General features: G+C 44.0%; 1 protein-coding gene across 3 annotated transcripts in view; it reads left to right on the top strand.

Moving 5' to 3' along the window:
• Window positions 1–22,408, top strand: part of ChT (choline transporter) — a 70,686-nt gene that overhangs the window by 40,251 nt on the left and 8,027 nt on the right. For 2 of the 3 annotated variants that reach the window (XM_045744859.2, XM_045744862.2), the window contains exons 2-10: window positions 740–1,195; window positions 1,705–1,812; window positions 1,909–2,064; window positions 8,937–9,085; window positions 19,284–19,433; window positions 19,961–20,090; window positions 21,057–21,283; window positions 21,464–21,567; window positions 22,125–22,292. In XM_045744859.2, the coding sequence (XP_045600815.1) occupies window positions 1,027–1,195; window positions 1,705–1,812; window positions 1,909–2,064; window positions 8,937–9,085; window positions 19,284–19,433; window positions 19,961–20,090; window positions 21,057–21,283; window positions 21,464–21,567; window positions 22,125–22,292 (1,361 nt within the window). In that variant the 5' untranslated portion in view covers window positions 740–1,026. Of the gene's footprint in view, window positions 1–739; window positions 1,196–1,704; window positions 1,813–1,908; window positions 2,065–4,639; window positions 4,789–8,936; window positions 9,086–19,283; window positions 19,434–19,960; window positions 20,091–21,056; window positions 21,284–21,463; window positions 21,568–22,124; window positions 22,293–22,408 lie in introns of all 3 variants that reach the window. The other variant, XM_045744861.2, reaches the window with a different exon arrangement.

Here is a 22,408-nt window from a genome sequence, read left to right as displayed (position 1 = left end):
AATAAAATAGTTTCGACTCAAGAATTTTAATACTATGTTGAAGAAGATTATACAACGCTTAGTTTAGCTAAAATTATGCAATTAAACCCACAATTGTTCCTCGATTTGTTCCGTCTGTGCAGTGACCTTTACTGCATGACCTCCCATGACATTACCCTCCATATTTGACCTTTCCCATGGTCACTTCACTCGTCACATGATCTCTCCCAAGAAAAGAAAAGCAAAAACCTTCATGGAGACTATCGGATAGAAATCCTAACCTTATTGGTTCCTAGTAATTGCTCGAAATACTTTGAGATAAGATCAGTTAACTTTAATATGAGGTAATTTGTGAACTGACAGACAAATTGCATTCTTCAGGCCGTTGGCGAGGGCAACAACCTCATTGGATGTTGAATCGGTGTTTGGCAGAGGGGGATGAGACTAAATGGAAAAGGGGCATAGCAAAAGGGTAAAGGAACACAGGGAAAAACGTGGACGAAGGTGGGATAAATTGGAACGGGATAAGAGGATGTGTGGATATGATGAATGAACTGAAGGAAATGTCTATGATAGAAATGTTAAATACAAAGCGTTGTTTACTAAATAGCGTACGTTAGTAGGAGTACTAATCTTCCTCAGTGTTTCAGAATGTTTTAAACTCATCCTTTGCAATAATTTATGTTGGTTTACAAGATATATCTCTCCCTGTGAGAAGCAAATTATCATTACTAATGTGATAAATGTCTTTTTGCCACAGGTGCCCCCCACCACCACCAGACACAAGTCGCAAAGAACCGATCACAGTCTCCATCACTCCCCAAGCAACTCCTGCTCGCTCAACACCCACGATCATTGTTCGCCCTTAGCAGTAGCAACTGACCAAGCTACCACCAGAACCACATTACCTCAACTGCTCCCTCGATATTGTTGTTCCTATCTACATCAGCACCATCGTTCCGTACAAAACACTCACCGTGTTCCGTGACGTGAGAGCACACTAGGGCTCTACCTTTTCCTGTTCTAGTCGGCCAAAACATCTTCACAATGACTATCAACGTCGGAGGCGTGGTGGCCATCGTCATCTTCTACGTGCTCATCCTGGCAGTGGGGATCTGGGCGGCGAAGAAGAAACCTGAGGGGGAAGATGATGCTGACGACGTCATGTTAGCGGGGCGGAGCATAGGTGTCTTCGTCGGCATCTTCACAATGACGGGTGAGTGTTCCAAGAGGTGACTCGTCCTGCGAACTTGAGTCACGTTTCCTTCTGGACAAAATGTCCAAGTTCCGGTTCAGATCAAGATCAGTCTTTTTTGGTCAAAACATTGTGAGTCTTTCAGTCATTTCTTAAGACTAATTCGTTAATGCTAAATTTATTTTCCCAGATGAAAACTCAAGGAATTTCTCTTTACCGTTTAATATCGCTTTTCCATGCAGTCTATTTGTGCTAAATTTCACATTTCGGTCCTTGCTCTCGCAAACTGATCGGAGACCCTATCTCGAGTCTCCTCTGAGTGCCTCACATGATAACCACTCAGACTCGTGGATCTAATTACTGAACCTCATTCACGAGTCTCAGGCTTTGACTCTTTTCCTGGAAATCTCCTACTCTGAGGGCCTTCAGTGAGCCTCGGCCTGAAATCTATATTCAGTATTACCCTTTAGCGCCCCACATTGAGCGATCTATAGCTAACCATTGACTACCCTTCTTCCCGGTGTCAACAGCGACGTGGGTTGGCGGCGGCTACATCAACGGAACAGCCGAAGCGGTGTTCGACACCGGGTTGGTATGGTGCCAAGCGCCGTTCGGCTACGCCCTCTCTCTCATCTTCGGTAAGTCCTTCTTCTCTATCAATTGTACCACCAATACTGTTCTCGCTGGTCACCGTAAACAATCGCTAAAGGAGCACACTACCTTGTCTTCCTCAGGTGGTGTGCTGTTCGCTAACAAGATGCGTTCGCAGGGCTACGTTACGATGCTGGATCCGCTGCAGGATAAGTTCGGCGAGCGCATGGGCGGTCTGCTCTTCCTACCGGCGCTATGTGGAGAGGTCTTCTGGTCAGCGGCCATCCTCGGCGCCCTTGGTGAGTCGGGTGAGACGGGTCACATGTGAAAGTCGGGTCAGCAGAGAAAACTGTTCTTTATGGTTGATAATCTCTCGGTATGGAGGTAACCCAAAGTATCAGCAGCTGTCTAAACGGTTCAGTAGCTGACTGAATGGTTCAGTAGCTGGCTGAGCGTTTCAGAAGCTGGTTGAACGGTTCAGTAGCTGGCTGAACGTTTCTGTAGCTGTCTAAACGTTTCAGTAGCTATCTAAACGTTTCAATAGTTGTCTAAACGTTTCAGTAGCTGTCTAAACGTTTCAGCAGTTGTCTAAACGTTTCAATAGCTGTCTAAACGTTTCAGCAGGTGTCTAAACGTTTCAGTAGCTGTCTAAACGTATGGCAAGACGAAACACGCTTGGAAGCGAAATTCATCTGCTCAAGATGCTCCAGCTTGTGTTCCTCAGAAATCGAGGTCAAGACAACGGTATTTTTCTCAAGGCTGAAAGTCACACGTCTGAGAGCAGGTCCTGGTATCCGGCTGCTCTCTCGACATAAGGCTAAGTCGGAAAGTTTAAGTCTAAACCAGAAAGAATTGAGTCACGGTGGGCCGGAACACAGCAAAATTTTCACCGACTTGAGTGTGAATTCTGTATCTACACAAGATAAAGACCAGGAGCCAGATTCACGAAGCAATCACGCAAGCACTTACGAACCTGTCTATCTTTTCTCAATCTTTGGCGGCTTTGTTTACAATTATTAAACAGTTAATGTGCTCCGAAGCACCAGGAGGCTGTTTATAACAATAACAACAGTTGATTGGGAAGTTTTCATGCTTGTAAACTGTTTAATAAATGTAACCAAAGCCGTCAAAGATTGAGGAAAGATGTACACGTTCGTAAGTACTTGCGTAACTGCTTCGTGAATCTGACCCCTTGGCAGGAGTCCTGTGACAATCCACTAATGACCTACAAGAGAATATTCAGGCAAGAAGATGCTGGAGAAAGATGCACTTAACTAACAATTCACTATAAGAACGACAGGCTGGTTTCTGGGGATATTTCGAAAAGTTGAAGTGCAAACACATTATTGTTTTAGTGAGGTAAGGTACTTGGAGACAAGTATCAGGATATCAGCGCTCAGCCACTGATATCGCTGATACCAGCCACAGTTCGCTGATACGAGCGAACTATATCGCCCTTGGAACTGCCAGTTCAAGTGGATCGACTTAGAGCAAGTAACTATTTCTCAAAAGAAATCGCTGTCAGTATAGCTACAAAACACATACAACAATGCAGGCGATGAGTCACAATAACGTGGCTAAAGTAAGTTGACCAGACCACACACTAGAAGGTGAAGGGACGACGACGTTTCGGTCCGTCCTGGACCACTCTCAAGTCGATTCATACAACAATACCAAGACTATGTTTAGATCTTACAGAAACGCGAGATATGAAATCCGGCAGCAGCTATAATTTGTGGATTATACAACTTGTTGTTGCTTGTCGTGGCAGGGCAGAACCTCGCCTCTTGCTGCTGTTGTTGCTCTTAGTGTCCGCCAGCTCCTTTGCCTTAGGAAAAGGAGCTAGCATGAAAAGGAGAAAAGGACGAGAGTGCAGCTAGCAAGCTCCACCAAGCACACGACTTGGAGTAAACACAAAAGCAAACACAAGTAAACACAAAAGCAAAATTGTAACTTTATATCTATTCAGTATTTGTTTGTTATTATTTTTTTGTTTCTAATCCATTCAAACTCTTTTTTTTTTTTCCTCTCTGCATTTTTAACCCCCGTCTATTTCCCGGACTCTGTGCTAACTAACATCTATCTGCCTCTTTCTCCTACAGCTTAACAACCTTTCTTTCCTCAAACCGCATTTATGATGAGGAGGAGGGTGAGTGAGACTCATGAATGGTGGGAGACCAACTCACTGAGGTAGATGTGAGGTGGTGAACTACACAGATTACTAGGCTACCATCGATTGACACTTTGTAAAGGGAAAAATCAAATAGATATTAAAAAGGTATATGAATAGAGTATGGCGAAGAGTGTACTTGTGTGGTGTTTCTCTTCACAAATAATGCAATGGGAAAATATTAATAGTGCAATAGGAAAATAATGCAATAGGAAAATATCAATAGGAAAATAATGCAATAGAAAAATATCAATAGGAAAATATCAATAGGAAAATATCAATAGGAAAATATCAATAGGAAAATATCAATAGGAAAATAGAAAGACAGGTAGAGAAGCAAATATTCAGATGGAAGGACGGGCTTATAATGTAAACATGGTCGGAGAAAGATTAGGAAATATGAAATATTTAAGAGAGAGAGAGAGAGAGAGAGAGAGAGAGAGAGAGAGAGAGAGAGAGAGGGGGGGGGGGATGAGAAGATGGAAATATAGAATTAGAGTTACCTAAATAGGGATGGAGAGAGAGAGAGAGAGAGAGAGAGAGAGAGAGAGAGAGAGAGAGAGAGAGAGAGAGAGAGAGAGAGAGAGAGAGAGAGAGAGAGAGAGAGAGAGAGAGAGACACTATTCCCTCAGGCCGTGTCTACCGGCCAGCCTCCAGAGTGACCCCAAGGGAGCTGTACCAAGCCTGTGGTTTTCTCCCTCTAGGTGCTACACTCTCCGTCATTCTTAACATAGATAGCGACACAGCTGTCATCCTCTCCGCCGTCATCGCCGTCGGGTACACCCTCTTCGGCGGGCTGTACGCGGTCGCCTACACAGACGTGGTGCAGCTCGGGTGCATATTTCTTGGATTGGTAAATAAGCCTGTACTCAAGTAGCCGTCCACGCCCCCGTGGTAGAGAGCGGTGAAGCGGCTACGTCACCCATGTTGTGTTCTAGATAGATGCCTGTATTGGCAGCTAATATGTTCTGTTTTGGTTTTGTCAAGCAGTTGATGATGTTTTTGATTTTTGGGAAGGGGAGGAGTAGTGACGTAGGTGTTAGTTGCTGGAGCCACCACCACTGTTGTTGGGGCGTGTGTGTGTGTGTTGGTGTGTGTACGCACCGATTGGCACATGTAGATGGCACCACTAGTGTATATAACGAGGGGAATTTTTTAGTTGTGCATCCACTAGTGTATTTAACATGGACGGTAGTTAGTTGTCCCATGACTAGTCTTTCGACAGCTCTTTGTGAGAAGTGAAAGGAGCACAATGTTAAAATTCACAGTTTTTTATTTTTTAATATATCTTAAATAATTCCAGGTTGTTTATGCCGGTTCAAATGTCTTCCAAGACTGCAATCTCCTCCCTTCACACTGACTTAAGAGCTGTTTGGAAATATTTGTGTAGCAAGGAGCGAGAGGCTGAGTAATAGGCCGGAGTCACAGCTCGTCTCTGAAGCGAGCTTGTGACACCCATGCAAATGCAACCGTAAATGATAAAATACTTTTGCTGGGAAGACATCTTTCCTCTGCTTCATCTAGGTAGTTTATGGTTAATGTTTGAAGGTTGTCCAGTTACGTTATTCCATTCCGTTGGGCTCCTTCTCGGTCTGTTTGCTGGTTTGTCCTGATGGAGTCATTTGAACAAACAGGTTCCGTTCGTGAGTTTCGTGAGCCTGTTTGAGTTATTGAGCCACACCAATCTACATGTTCACCTCACAGTAGAGAATGCATGAACACCTGCAAGTTAAACATATCTGTGCAGACGCAGATGGCTTGAGACATAAGACACAAGATACAGCACCTTATTCACAGCAAACAGCACATCATGCACAGCAAACTGCATTTATTGTAAACACCAAAACAGTGTTACCTGCGAAGATCGTATCCGGACGATTTTCTTCCAGGGATTTAATTTCATTATCGAGTAGTTAATGACCTGACTTATTTTAAGGGCAGTGGCGATGGTTTTTAGTATTTGTGTATTTAATAAACAGCAACAGCCAATGAGGAAAAAAATACAAGACAGGTCATGCATAATAATTACCAAAATCCTTCCACGGTAATACAGTCCTCATGGAAGATTTTCAACACACAAGAAGAAAACACACCAATCAAGCACGATAATCGACACAGGTGTCACCGGGCCACGAATGTAAGGGTCTCTAGGTAACGCAAACATTCTCCAGGAACCAGATAAGTGTCCCTTTTGACTCAAGGTGTGAGAACCTCAAGCAGAAGGAGAATAGAGTGAGTGATAGCGATCACCGTGGCGCTGTCAGACGTTTGGTCGAAGTAGGGAGTGCGCTGCCGTCTGGGGGACTGTTAGAGATGTCAGGGTTGGGCGGGGCAGTGAGGGGCTGCTATCTGGAGGCTGTGAGGGCTTTAACCTTAGGGCTGTAACCCAGAAGGCTGCTATCTTGAGACGGTGAGGACTGCCATCTGGAGGTTGTGAGGGCTGTAACCTTAGGGCTGTAACCCAGAAGGCTGCTATCTTGAGACGGTGAGGACTGCCATCTGGGGGGCTGTGAGGGCTTTAACCTTAGGGCTGTAACCCAGAAGGCTGCTATCTTGAGACGGTGAGGACTGCCATCTGGGGGGCTGTGAGGTGCTGCCATCTGGCGGGTTGTGAGGGCAGACACTCGGATGTTGTCATGATATAGAAAACGAAATAATTTATTAAATTTTCTCGTCTTCATTCACCCTAGAATATCCAGCAATCGGTCCTTTACGTGAGGCTGTTTGCTTTCTCTTTCTCTACCATTCATTTGTCTTATTATTTTCCTCTGTGACTTTTGCTTCTCTTTGCATCTGTGTTTATCTCCATTTATTTCGCTTCTTTTGATTTTACATTCACTTTCGTACAAGGTTTTGTGTTTATGTTTGTTAAAAATATCATAGTTAACGAAACAAAAGAGAACTGTTTCTCTCTCAACACATTCAGACTTAGCTCCAGGTTTGTTCCTGATTTATTTAGTGTAACAAAAGTTATTTTGAAAGTTTTCAACAAATAATTTTGTTCAGACATTTTACGAGATTTTATGCAGAATTTTATTTTTAAATGCTGAAGTTTACACATAGTGTAATTTTTCATAAGAATTGTTCTTAGTTGTTTATTACTAATAGACTAAGTTTTTAGATTTTGTGAAAATATATACCAGGAGAAAATGAACATAGTACGTCACAATGTTCATATTTGTTCTTCTAGCTTACATTTGTCTGAGAACGTATGTGTTCTTGTAGGGCTTAAATGCTGATTAAGTCATCCGATAACTGATAATATCCTCGTGAAGTAGTTAGGTGTTTGGCGCTGTGAGAAACGTCGCAAGACTACCGACGTTTCACACAAGAATAGCACTTTTTAAAAATAATTAATACTTGTTAAGTGCCCTAACAAGGCGCAATCACGTGACTGCTGCAACTTAAGTATCCAAGCAAGACGTATTACATGTTTGACGCAGCCTAAGTGTCCAAATAAAGTATGTTTTCACTTTACTTGTGCAACTAAACCGCATTAAAACAATGTAACTTATCTTTGCCTTGTCACACTTTTCGCAGCTTTCTGGAGCAGTTATATTTTAGGGTTTAAAGATCAGTTTATTTACAATGAATAAATAAACGGGTTTAAGACGGGTTGGTTTAAATAAGTATCAGGTCCCCGGGGCAGAACAAGTGATCCTGTGTCATTATATCCCGCGAACAGTTAGAAAGTGGTCTGTATCGGAGGTAACAGCTTGAACTTAACTGGAATTAAACGTGAGATAGAACACATCATGATTTTTCCCGTCAACACTTCCACAATACTTAGGTTAGGTTAAGTTAGATAAGAGCTAGGTTAGATAATGGTTAAGTTATATAAGGATTAGCCTAAGAGTTATGTATTTAATTAAAGTTATTCTAATAGTAAATGTTCCATCGATATATCTTTCTCTATAATGTATTGTAATTATATATTTAATTCAACCATTTATATTAGAATAGGTAAAGCCTCGTGCCACAAGTCACCTGACCAATGGCCTTTGTTTATGCCAAGGCTTAAGGCACCAGGACACTGTTATGCCTCCTCTAGTGTTTATATGTTCCAAGTTCTGGTAAAGTTGCTGGAAGTTATCAGTTAACGGATGACGTAACTTCAGTTTGTTAGCTGATTGGTGGTGCCATTCTCTGGCCGATGATTGGTGCTTATCGAGGATGTTTTAGCCAATCATTGGGTGATGAAGTTGGCACCAACAGTTCAGTCTAATGATTCATTATAATGTGTTCAAATATGTCACGTGAACACGTGGATGAGCTGAGATCGATATGGCGTGGAGGCACGAATACATTAATAAAAATTTTTACAAATGAAACCTTCACTACCAACAATAAAGTAAAATATTAGAGTCAAAAATATAACAGCAATTAGAACATGAATCCCTATTACTAAACATAATATAGTCCTTGAATTAATGCCACAAATTATGAACAAAATTATACCCATTTAATTCCACCAAATATTATTTGTTTTACCGTCATTTTCATCTAATGACATTTAACTTTTAAAATGTCATTTCCTATTATGCTTGACGATGCTAGCCGAAAATGCAAGCCTTCCTGTCATACACATCGTCGGCTCGTTCCTCACACTATCAGCGCTGTATCTTTCCCAACTGATAAAACTAGACCCATTTGCTTCTTCTCCCTTGTGTGTGTAAATATAGATATTGACATTACATAGAAATAGGTTACCTTGCTCCATTATTACACACACACACACACACACTGTGGCAGTGTGTGTGTGTGTGTGTGTGTGTGTGTGTGTGTGTGTGTGTGTGTGTGTGTGTGTGTGTGTGTGTCTGTGTGTGTGTATGAAGACAGCATCTACAAACCACAAAACAAATGTTAGCTAGGTTCCTTATGCCTCTAACCTTGATATAAGTGAGTAGAGAGTGTATCAGGCAGCGCTCCCCACCACCACCACCACCACCACCAGCCAGTATAGTCAGTATAGACGGGGGTTCCCACACACTCGACTTGCAGGTGCCACCCTCAGTGTAGTGCTGAATCTGGACAACACTGTAGCAGTCATCCTCTCAGCCTGTATCGCCGTTTTCTATACTCTCTTCGGGGGACTCTACGCGGTTGCCTATACTGACGTTATTCAACTCATTTGTATATTCATCGGTCTGGTGAGTAACCCACTCAATTTTACGTTCATTGCTGTTATTTTGTTCTTAAATTTGCGTTTTGTTCTTCATTGGTGTTGTGATTGTAAGTGGTAGAAGCTCTGTTCCGCGGTGTTATTGTGCGGTTCGGTGTTACGTCTTATAAGGAAAGAGGTAAGTTATGTTACAGATCTGGTTTAAGATGGTCGGTTTTCGAAGCTGATGTGCTCAAGGAACTGATTGTGCTTCCTAATGGCTTATATTAGGTGAAGTGTATCCGTCTCTCAGGATTAAACCTTCGCATGAGGTCAGTTTATATATATATATATATATATATATATATATATATATATATATATATATATATATATATATATATATATATATATATATATATATATATATATATAATACCAAATAATAAAATATTGGTGAAGAAAGTAAAGAAGTTTTGTGAATGTTGCCAGTCTGATGCCTCTGTCACGGCTGATCAAGAGTTCCGCGCCACCAGTGCTCTTAAGGGACCACACGTATAATGAGAGGAAATATCCAACTTGCCTCTTGACTCCCTTTCTTTCGAGGAGGGAGGAAGAGAGAGAGACAGAGACAGAGAGAGGGGGGATGAGGGGTGAGGGAGAAGATAAAAGGAATGGGAAAGAGAGGAACAACACCCTCTCTCTCTCTCTCTCTCTCTCTCTCTCTCTCTCTCTCTCTCTCTCTCTCTCTCTCTCTGTGTGTGTGTGTGTGTGTGTATTTTCAGGAAGTTCAGCTTGTACATTGTTGATGTAACTAGAGGGACGGTGGGGATTATTACTGTAAACCTAATATCTCTTGTCTTTCTTGAGTTCGAATGATCGAATGAATGGTTGATTTTGGGAACTTGTAGGATCAGTGAATGATTGATTGTTCAACTCCTATCCTGGAGCTACTTCCTTAGAAGGGTTTAATTATCAGTATTTTCATGGCAGCTTTTTATATCAGTACTTCCACTGCTGTTCATCCAAAGGAGTACTTTTGCTGTCGTAGTTCGCAGCAATATTACTCGATAAGTACTTCCCCAGAAGTACTTCCCCAGAAGTACTTCCCCAGAAGTACTTCCCTAGCTGTATTTCCATAACAATGACTTGCCTCGATGTGCGTGTGTAGGGTCAGGCGAGTGCACTCCTCTAGTTGTTTGTGCGTGTTTGCGTGTGTATGTGTGTGTGTTCATCAGAGCGTGCAGGAGGCGAGTGCTTGCGTGGGTGAATACTTTAGCACCGTGTGTATGTGTGTGTGTGTATATTTACTATTTGTATTTACTATTTGTGTCTGCAGAATCAAGTTATTAGCTCTTGGACCCCGACTTTCTAAGCAATCTATTTTTCCTCTATTATAGTTACTTCATATATTTCTCTCTAACACACACACACACACATACTTATTCCCAGGAAGCAACCCGAAGCAGCTGTCTAACTCCCAGGTACCTATTTACTGTTAGGTGAACAGATGCATCAGGGTGAAAGAAACTCTGCCTATTTGTTTCCGCTTCCGCCGGGAATCGAACCCGGGACATCCATTTACAAAGGTTTCTAAGTATATCTGACGAAGACGTCGTGTCTAAATGGCGTGTTTGTTTACATAAAGCTCTGTTGGTTCTTGTTGGTTTAAATCGTCTGTTGGTGGTGGAAATATGTATAAGGTTGGGGGTGGTGAGGGTTGGGGAAGAGGGTGAAGAGATGGGGATGGGGTGGGGGAGGAGTTATTACAGTTGAAGTCAATAATGGATTTAACAAGAGTACTGGTGAGTGAGCGACCTGAGTACCTTCCTCACATTGATCAAACACTCACACACTCACCCCTCACCCCTCACCCCTCACCCCTCACCCCTCACCTCTCACCCCTCACCCCTCAACACACCGCATGACTGGGAGGCCGGAGTAGTATTAGTAATAAACAATAATAGCAATTAATACAATTCCTGAGACTGTAAAGTAAATATCAATTATCACTTAGCCATTTCGACTATATATTCCTTGGAAGGGATATGAGGATATAAGAATTTGGAATAAGCCGGAGTGAAAGGAATGGTGCCCAACCACTTGGACGGCCGGGATTGCACGGAATTAGCAGTGTTAAATAGAAAGAGGCCGTCCCAGAAGAAGAATGGGATGGGACCCTCCCACCCAGCACAGGAGTGGAAAAGGTTGACGACGGGAGAGGAACGAATAGAAATTCCAGTGAGAAATATTGTGAGAGAAGCTACCTCGAGGCCTCACATCACCTGCAGAACCTGATCTTCTCGCTTCCCTGACCTATACCCCAGGGGGCGCAGCACCCCAGGGAATCCCCACATCCCTGGGGAACCTCACACTCCAGGGGGTCCCCCCCCCAACACATCAAGGAAACCCCACACCATAGACAGCCCCCCCACACACACACACACACCCCAGAGAACCCTAACACCACAGGAAACCCTCAACAAACCCACCAACGCATTCAGTGAATAATGAGGTAATGAGTGGAAAACGGAGGAGTGTGGGGAGGGAAAATGGACAGAGAGAAAGGGGGAAGGAGAGGAGAAGAAAGAAGAGAAAGGAGGGAAAGTGGAAATGCAGTGGATGGACGATAAGGAAGACAGAGAGAGAGATTAAAGATGATATCGCAGCAATAGGAAAATGATTGTTGGCTGGGTATGTGCTGGAGGAAAGGTGTTGAGGAGAGGGAGGAAGAGGAAGGAAGGATGCTCAAGAGGGAGAAGAAGGTATCCTGAAGAGTAGGGGGGGGGGGGAACCGAGGCTGACATAGGGGGGTCAAAGAGGGGTGAGAGGAATAGGGTGAGTCACATCTGGATCATCCCTGAAGGCGAGGCACTGATTATTAGATTACTGGGCGGAGAACAGATGGTGTGGCAAGTGATGGCGAAGTTGTTGGAGTGTGGGGGAGGTTGTTGGAGTGTGGGGGGGAGGTTTTTGGAGGGTGTGGGAGGTTATCATCATTAAAATTTGAACAAATGCTGAACTCTACGGACCTAGCAACTCACACTTCATATCCGCCTACTTTGTGTAGTGGTATAGTGACTGAACATTCTTTAAGAGTGGTATGGAGGCCAACACCGACTCCTATACGACGGAGAGAAGAGAGAGAGAGAAAGAGAGAGAGAGAGAGAGAGAGAGAGAGAGAGAGAGAGAGAGAGAGAGAGAGAGAGAGAGAGAGAGAGAGAGAGAGAGAGAGAGAGAGAGAGAGAGTATATTTATATATTTTAGCTCGTTAAATAGAGTGCAGACGTAAGTTTGGCTTCTCAGTAGTACAAGTTAATCTTTATAGCACTGTCAGCTCTGATCTGGCATGAACAATATTTTTCAATGAAACCATCACTGCATTACTCTGTTGAATGCTACTAAGAGTTATTACAACATATGAATTGCTCATAGACGTCATGTGCATTGCTTCTATAATTCTGTATTGAATAACACTCAGAAATGTGATACCAGAATGTGTTTTCCTTCCTCTCCACACTAGCTCTCCGCCGTCTTTGAACTAAGAGCACTCAAGCTAAGGACATTTCAAGCATCCAGTCTCGAAATGGTCTTGTGTCAACTGGTAAGGGAAGTGAGACACAAGGATTAGACGAAATTCTGCAGTGTTATCGAGTATCTCACTCCCATCGTCTCTGGTACACTTTACCGTTGTTGTTGCGGGATAAATGCCCGGGCCTCAGCTCCCTGCACCAGCCAAGATCATGAATACAATCACCCTAAAGAGACAGGAAGGAAAATTTTGATTCAGATGTTTACAAGAGAGAGATCACTGAGCTGGATGTCAAACGTCGGGGGTCGAAGCCTGCAGGTGCTTCATGCACAGGCTCGAGTGAAGAAGCCTGCAGCTGCTTCGTGCACAGGCTCGAGTGAAGAAGCCTGCAGCTGCTTCGTGCACAGGCTCGAGTGAAGAAGCCTGCAGGTGCTTCATGCACAGGCTCGAGTGAAGAAGCCTGCAGGTGCTTCATGCACAGGCTCGAGTGAAGAAGCCTGCAGGTGCTTCGTGCACAGGCTCGAGTGAAGAAGCCTGCAGCTGCTTCGTGCACAGGCTCGAGTGAGCTTACAACCGAGCCTTACACAGGCGCAGCTGGATATCACTGTTCCAACAGAACCCAACAGTTGGTGGCTAATTGAGACCGAGTGCCTTGTTTGAGTGACGCCCAAGTAAATGTCAGAGTGATTCAACAGTCGCCGGAACCGCGGTTTGATCTTGCCAGCAATACAACGCACACAATTCCAACTCCATTTATAATACAAACAAAAGTAGTGAGACACCAACCATGCCAGAACGAAGGTAATTTATTACCTCAAACGCTTAAACCTAAAAGAAATGCAATTTTCTCTTGTTAGAGAGAGCCATAATAAATATATTCACACTGACAATATTTTGCCAGAGTAAAATTAATCTTTTGGGTAATGTGAACGTGAAACCATTAGGGATAATAGAATGGAGCAAAGTGATAAGAGTTTATGACATAATTATATTTTAGACACACACACACACGCGCGCACGCACACATACACACACACGCGCGCACACACGCACACACACACACACACACGCACACACACACACGCACACACACACACACACACACACACACACACACACACACACACACACACACACACACACTCCTCGTAGGGGCCTCGTAGCCTGGTGGATAGCGCGCAGGATTCGTAATTCTGTGGCGCGGGTTCGATTCCCGCACGAGGCAGAAACAAATGGGCAAAGTTTCTTTCACCCTGAATGCCCCTGTTACCTAGCAGTAAATAGGTACCTGGGAGTTAGTCAGCTGTCACGGGCTGCTTCCTAGTGTGTGTGTGTGTGTGTGTGTGTGGTGTGGAAAAAAAAAAAGTAGTTAGTAAACAGTTGATTGACAGTTGAGAGGCGGGCCGAAAGAGCAAAGCTCAACCCCCGTAAAAACACAACTAGTAAACACACAACTAGTAAACACACAACTAGTAAACACACACACACAGCGGTATGCCACCAGGCTCGTCCCGGAACTGAGAGGAATGAGCTACGAGGTAAGGCTAAAGGAGCTAAACCTCACATCCCTGGAAAACAAAAGAGTAAGGGGAGACCATCCCCTTACTCTTCCCCAATTATACACCCATAAATCATTCAGCAACCTAACTATACTCTTCCCCATCTATTACTGCGTCTCCCATTCCTCTCATCCTATTACTATTTCTTACTGCCCCTCTTTCTGTGCATCTCTCCTGTTTTTTTTCTCCCCATGTACCCCTCATCTCCCCATTATCTTCATTCCACACTAATATATTCATCAAAGTCATTTATTTTGTTCCACTACTCATCATTTGGAAGGAAGTGGAGCATGTTCACTAATAACAACACTTCCTAAGCATTCTTTATTGATTTTCTCTTTCTTTCCCTTTCTGTGTTATTTTGCCGTTTTTATTGAATGAACTCATCTTTATTTATTTCCCCCATTCTGTTACCTATTAAACCTTGTTTTCGTTACCTGTGTCTTGCACATATTTTTTGGTTCTCTGTCTCATCCTCTGTTCAGTTAACTTCTCCTTTTTCCACGACTCTCTCTGTCGTTCTCTGTGTCTGTCTTTGTGTCTCACCCCCTGCTCGTCACCCTTCCCCAGGTGTGCGTGACTGGCACAGGTCGACCAGAGGCCCCCAGGGAATATAGCGCTGGGTTTGAGATAATCCCTCCGTTGATAAGTCACGTGAATCTGGACAGAAATGTGTTCGTCCCTAAATTGACCTCGACAGCGTATGTCACATACACACACACACACACACACACACACACACACACACATACACACACACACACACACACACACACACACACACACACACACACACACACAAAGCCTCGCGGCTGAGAGGATAGCACTCGGGGGTCGAAGTCCTAAGGGCCCGGGTTTGATTCGCGACCGAGGCAGAAATAAATGGGCAAAGTTTCTTTCACTCTGCTAAATCTGTTCACCGAGCAGTAAAAATAGGTTCTTGGGAGATAGAGGCTTAATGAGAAAAGGCTGCTACGGGCTGATTCCTGTGTGTGTGTGTGTGTGTGTGTGTGTGTGTACTCACCTGGCTGTACTCACCTAGTTGTGCTTGCGGGGGTTGAACTCTGGCTCTTTGGTCCTGCCTCTCAACCGTCAATCAACTGATGTACGTGTGTGTGTGTGTGTGTGTGTGTGTGTGTGTGTGTGTGTGTGTGTGTGTGTGTGTGTGTGTGTGTGTGTGTGTGTGTGTGTGGTGTGTGTGTGTGTGTGTGTGTGGGTTCGATCTTAAAATAACTCGTGCGTGTTAAGAATGTGCATTGAACGAGTGGGTGGGGAATATTGACCAGAGGACTAGGAAGGACAACCGTAGCGAGAAGGCAGGGAGTGGGAGTACTGTCCAGAGGGGGTGTGGGGCAGATGGGGTGACGGAAAAGGGGTGATGGGGAGGGAGGTTGGAAATAGGAGGAAGGAAACAATAGGGGGGGGGGGGAGGGATAGGAAGAATAAAGAGGGGAGGGAAGGAGGTAATGGGAAAGGATGGTTGGAGATCAAATGCTTGGACCCAATTTTTTAAGAGTAATTGATGTTGAGTAAGTGCCCAACATGGATGGTTTGGGGTTGGTGTCAATAAAAGTAGTGCCACTTGACAAGGTACTAAAGTGACCTGCACTTCAAATATTGCAATGTCATGCAAACTCGTCTCTGGCCTACTTGTCATTTGTGTTACTATTTTATAAAACATAGGATACTGATCATCGCAAAATTTTCAATTTTTTTTTAATTCATACTTTACCTGCAATAGTCTGTAATACATGATCATGACATCATAAACAATGAGTCCTTTATGGTCATTGTCCTTTTCATCCACGCACGCAATTTCTCTCAAGAATCAGCCAATCATTTGTCCAGAATGTGACTGGTTATAATGATAGCGATGTATGATAGCGATGCATTTGTCTAGCCCTCATTCTCTTCAACCCTACTTACATACACCCCTACCAGAGAGAGAGAGAGAGAGAGAGAGAGAGAGAGAGAGAGAGAGAGAGAGAGAGAGAGAGAGAGAGAGAGAGAGAGAGAGAGAGAGAGAGAGAGAGACAGACAGACAGACAGACAGACAGACAGACAGACAGACAGACAGACAGACAGACAGATTCTAAGGCAGAGACAGACACACAGACAAAGAGAAAAGCAGTCATAGAGAGAGAGCGAAAGAGACACAAATATAGAAAGAGACACACAGAAAAGCACAGAGATAGACACACACACAGAGTCAGCGACACAGAGACATAGAGAGACACGCACAGAGAGGCACAGAGAGAGAGGCCCAGACAGAGAGACAGAGACAAAGACAGAGAGATACAAAGAGCGACAGAGACGCAGACTGCGAGAGACACATACAGAAAGACAGATCTAGACAGACAATTACACAGCGACACAGACGCAGAGAAACACAGAGAACATAGACACAGAGACAAAAAGACAGACAGAGAAGCGATGTGTTGACATAGTTCGTCATGTCATACATGTTCCCGTTTATTATCGTTAATTCTCATAAAAGTTCAAGTATTTGCTTTTGGCTGAATGATGTCGGGTCGACCCGAGCGCCATGTCGACCCGGGTAATGAGTCGTCGACCTGTTTCCCGGATAAACCCGGGCACCGCCAGGGATATATATATATATATATATATTGCCCCTCAAGCAGACGAGGTGTTTAACCCAGGGAGTAAAATTTAGACCAAGTAATTTTCAGACCAAACACCAGCCTGTTAAAAAATTGTGCTCCTTCACTAATGAGTCATTTTTTTCCCACCGCCATGTTTGTGTAATTTTCTGTCCATTCTTACCTGGTAACAGTTTTTTGGGTTACTGGTAGATGGAGTGGGATTGGGTCGTCTCGAGGTGGGGTAGGAATGGGTCTGGTCGGGTCCTGGTTGGGTCCTCGCAGTTTTCGGGCGGTTCGTTGAGTTATATCTGCTTGATGGGGTTCTGGGAGTTGTTCTACTCCCGCAAGCCCGGCCCGAGGCTAGACTCGACTTGTGAGAGCTTGGTCCAACAGGCCGTTGCTTGGAGTGGCCCGCAGGCCCACATATCCACCACAGCCTGGTTGACACCTGCTTCTTTGTGTCAGTTTCATGTGGTGGTTTTTGATGTTGCTTTATTTGTCACTATTAATTGGTAAAGTGAGAAAGTGAATAATAGGTAAGGTGAATAGTTCCTACTATGTTATTATCAGGCTGTTCATTGCAATTCATACTTCGTTCGTTATTATCATCAGTTCGTTCTTCGTTTATCGGAATCATTATGATAGTTTGAGGTTTGTTTGTCAACACTAACAAACATATTGTGTCTTTCCACGTTTCCCATCGAGTATTATCCTTCTTTTTCTCATTAATTTCGTGTTTCGTATCGTGGCTTATTCTTTGTTAAGAATAAGCCACGATGTGTGTGTGTGTGTGTGTGTGTGTGTGTGCGCGCGCGCGCGAGTCCACCACCAGGAGGAAGAAACACAAGAACGAGACTAATATTAAAGTCAACAAGAGAGAGAGAGAGAGAGAGAGAGAGAGAGAGAGAGAGAGAGAGAGAGAGAGAGAGAGAGAGAGAGAGAGAGAGAGAGAGAGAGAGAGAGAGAGACTCACAGAGAATAACCAAACTGCCTGATGTAGTTAACCAGATTTCACCCAAAAAGGCTGAAACTGGACACAACGAAAATTGGCATTAATTACCAGGGGAACATATTTGTGCACTCGCTGGGACGAGGCACATTTGTAAATGGAAAAACATTATGTTTGCTTGTTCCCCGTTGACAGGGCGTGAAGGGATATCGTTCCTTTTATTAATGATTTCGCTTTAGTCCCATTTTTCGATCCCATTGGCGAGGAAAATATGTATCTATTGTATAGCAGAGGTTTACATCATTCATGTTGACTGTTTACCTCATTGCAGAGATTTGCCTCAGCCATATTGACTATCTATCTTTTCGCAGATATTTGCTTAAGCTATATTGACTGTCTATCTTATTGCAAAGGTTTGCCTCAACCATCTTGACTGTCTATATTACAGCAATGTTGTATATCTGCCCTGCTGACTGTCTCTCGTGTAGCAGTGTTTTGTTTGAGCTATGTTTGATTGCTTATCTTATAGCAGTGTTTTCTGTCTGCCATATTGACTGTCATATAAACAAAAACTGTATCCTCTGCTATGTTGATTATCTATCTTCTAGCAGAGTTTTGCCTAAGCCATGTATAGCAGAGTCTTACCTCTCTCATGTTGACTATCTTTGAATTAAAGCAACATGCTCCAAGAAACTCCAATATGTTGCAGGTACAGGATGATGAGGATGATGATGAAGATGTTGAATACTCGTATTTACGCGGCATGTTGATATATGGTGATATTGCATGATATTGATGTTGGCCACTTGAGCAGCATGTTGACCTGTGTGAGTTGATGATGCATGTGGAGGTGTAATGTTGCTTTATTCTTGCAGTAGTCATAGTGATGGACAACCACTTGCATGATTTGTCTTTAAATGTTGATATGGCATTGCAATGCAATATTTCTTAAGTATATTTAAGTTAGAAAAGTAATACCAATGCAATAATTTATCTGAAAGGTTTTGGATTTTTGTTTTTATTTTAACTAAATTATTATGATTAACTGTTATTGTCATTAGCATTATCTTCATTATGAAGATAATGAAGATTTAATTCATATTCAGAGAGTAGGGTGATTTGTCTGATTATTAATCCTGTGTCACATGGTTTGTTGACGTTTGTCAGCTGGTGTCTGTTGACTTAGTGTCAGCTGGTCTGTTGACGTCAGTATCAGCTTATCTGTTGGGAATAGCTACCAACGTCTTTATGTCTCAATATCAATTTATTTAATTCTTTTCCTGTGTTGTTATTGAGCATTAATTACTCCTCTCTTCCCTTACGGCAGAATGCACCTTCAGTTTCCCCCCCCTCCTTTTGTATTAAGCATGTGACCTTGAGTTCACTGCTCACAGCTTCCCACGTATCAGGTAACTTCTTGTGTAAACAAGATCCATCTCTTGGTTTTCTTCTCCTCGTCTCCTCTCGATCAAGAGACTTCTCAGTCTCCTCACGGATTACCTTCCTCCCTACCTACTACTTTCTACACTTCTCCTCTTACGAGATTCTCAAGTTCCACTGTTAACTCTCCCCTTGAAGCCCCCGTTCCCTTCCTTAATCTGCAGTGGCTGTGTATTCCTTTCGCCTGGACTCACCCGGCAGTGGGAGACGTCACCGACACGGAGAAGGACTGGATCGGCTCCGTGCCTACCGAACAGATTGGGCTCTACATGGACTACTGCCTCTTGCTCGTCTTCGGCGGCATCCCCTGGCAGGTAGGTCCTGGTGCCTATTATATTGCTGCCTTCTACACTGCTTCCTTCCTCCTTTTGGAGTTGTGATAAGTGATTCTTTTCATATCTTACATTCTTTCAATTAATATTAAAAATCTGCCTATATTTTGGAAATGTATTTACCGCAAGATTACCGCAGCTTTTGGCAAATTTCTCCTGCTGACAGAATAAATTCTTAGAGAGATTTATTATTATTCATTTATTTATTAAGATACAGCTTTACAAAGTTGTATCGTAACTTTCCGTAGGATGACTTGTATGGAACGAAACACACACACACACACAGACACACACACACACACACACACACACACACACACACACACACACACACACACACACACACACACACACACAAACACACACACACAAACACACACAAACACACACAAAGTGTGCTAAGCAAGTCTAAGTTAGTTTTGATTAAAATCTCAGGTCTAATTCCAGCCCCTGTATACATATCTCGTATGTAATCTCCCGACCACTGAAAGACATTCTCTGTGTTGCAGGTGTACTTCCAGCGGGTGTTGTCGAGCAAGTCCGGGCACAAGGCTCAGGTCCTCTCCTATGTTGCGGCTTTCGGCTGCCTCATCATGGCTGTTCCACCAGTCATCATCGGGGCCATCGCTAAGGTCACCGGTAAGGACCCGATGGCTGGAGGAAGTGTGTGTATTTGGGTTCTGATAGGCAGCATGTTAAATTGATAGGCTGGACGGCATGATGTGGACCTGATGGGCAGAGCCGCTTGAAGGGATCTGACCAACTTGATGGGACCTGGTGAGCAGAGCATCAGCAAACTTTGAAGGGTGACTGATGGGAGTAGATGGGGGGTTGAGGAAGGGGGGGAGGGGAAGGGTTTATCCCAAATGTTCCACTTGGTATCAGGTTCCAATCTTTCGTGAAATCAAACACAATCCTCGTTAAGGTTCGTACATTGAACAACGAAATAATGACTTCACCTATGTCAAATGAGCTCCTATGCACAGCTCCAGGAATAGGTTGACAAGGAACATTGGTTGATGAGAACCGTTCGTATCGTTTACCAAATTCAATACTCTTCACCACCTTCCCTATCCTTCATCACCTTCCCTACCCTTCACCACCTTCCCTATCCTTCACCACCTTCCCTATCCTTCACCACCTTCCCTATCCTTCACAACCTTCCGTTTCCTCTGCTCTTCACAACTTCCCTTCATCCCTATAAACCTAATGAGGATGGAGCCTTTTATTTAACGAAATTGTAAATTAGTCTGATTGACCATTCATGTGAATATATGAACACGAGGCTCGACTGCCTTATGACATCCCCAGATAAAGACCAGTCACCCTGCAAAGGTTAGTGAGGCTAGCTCCCAATCTCGCAGAGGCAGACATTGCCTTTAATTGATAATTATATACCAATAAGTCTTTTGTTATCTTCACCATCCTAACTCTGCACTTCCCCTCCCTTCATATACCCGTTATCTCTACCTTCCGCAATGTTCATCTGAACACCTTTCCTTCACCCACGCTTTCCTTTCACACATTTAACGCCTCTTTTTCCCTCGAGCATATCTCTTCACTCTTCAATAACATGATCTCTTCTACACCACCCCACGTGAGCAGCCTGGAACGAGACGGGGCTGGAGTGTGAGGATCCAGTGACCTGTATCACCAGCAACCACACGGCCATGATACTGCCCTTGGTCATCCAGTACCTCACTCCCAGCTACATCTCCTTCTTCGGCCTGGGCGCCATCTCCGCAGCCGTCATGAGCTCCGCCGACTCTTCCGTCCTCTCCGCCGCCTCCATGTTCGCTCGGAACATCTGGAAGCTCATCTTCAGGCAGAATGTGAGTGGGAAAGAGAGTTCCTCTTCTCAGGCAGACGGGGTGGGAGAGAGTGATCCTGTCCAACACTGACGTGAGGTCATGTCTGAATAATGCCTTCGGTTGTTACAGTTTTGAGGAGAGTATAGAAAATTTAGTGTGCCACCCTGGCCCCCTCCCTCACCTCTCTTTCTCCTGGCACAGGCGAGTGAGACGGAGGTCATCTGGGTGATGAGGGCTGGCATCTTCATCGTTGGCTTCCTGGCTACTACCCTCGCCCTCACCATCCCTTCTATCTACGGTCTCTGGTAAGTGCCCTCACCATCCCATGTTGCTTCTACCTTGGCCAGTGGTATTGCAGACAACTTGGGACGTTCGCGATCCTAGTCAAGTGGACTCTCCATCACAAACAAATTTCTATACAACTCCATCAATCAAATAGTAGCATCTTCATAGTCTCCTCCGGGGACTGCCATGGTGCCTTTCCGGAGTTACGTCTCATGTCTCCAGGCGTGAGTTGACGGGATTACAGCCCTGACTTTCAATGGAAAGGTCAGACAGTGCGTAATTACTCCTTCACCTCACTCACTACCCCGTGTTACTCCATCCAAAATTGCTGCGTCACTCGTCAGATATCACCACGTTAAATAAAGTTTACTTGACCCCACAACTTGAGCTGATAACGTATTTTGGCAACATTGCAACACATCGTGATACAATGTGTGCACATTGACCACCTACATCTAGTATGTACAAAGTGAGAAATCATCCAGTTCCCACACTCCCATTTACAGTTTCTAAACTATATGGAAGTTCTGTCATAATTATAACCTGCCCTCGTTTCCTCCCTCTCTTCCCCCTGCAGGTACTTATCTTCGGACCTGGTGTACGTGATCCTCTTCCCACAACTGCTGATGGTGGTCCACTTCCGTAACCACTGCAACCTTTACGGCTCCCTGGCCGCCTACATCATCGGGTTGGTGGTGCGTCTCCTGGGTGGAGAGTCCATGATTGGCATCCCTCCCATCGTCAAGTAAGCATCGCGTGTTGGTCTCTTTTCTGGTCCGAGTAATGTTTTGTATTGACTCTTTTGGAGGAAGATATTTTAACGAAACAGAATTAGAAAACGGCTCAAAATGGGGTTTTGAT

This window comes from Procambarus clarkii, chromosome 8, assembly GCF_040958095.1.
Source record: "Procambarus clarkii isolate CNS0578487 chromosome 8, FALCON_Pclarkii_2.0, whole genome shotgun sequence".
NCBI lineage: Eukaryota > Metazoa > Arthropoda > Malacostraca > Decapoda > Cambaridae > Procambarus > Procambarus clarkii.
Note: the sequence above shows the minus strand (reverse complement) of the source record. Positions and strands in the feature narration are given on the sequence as shown.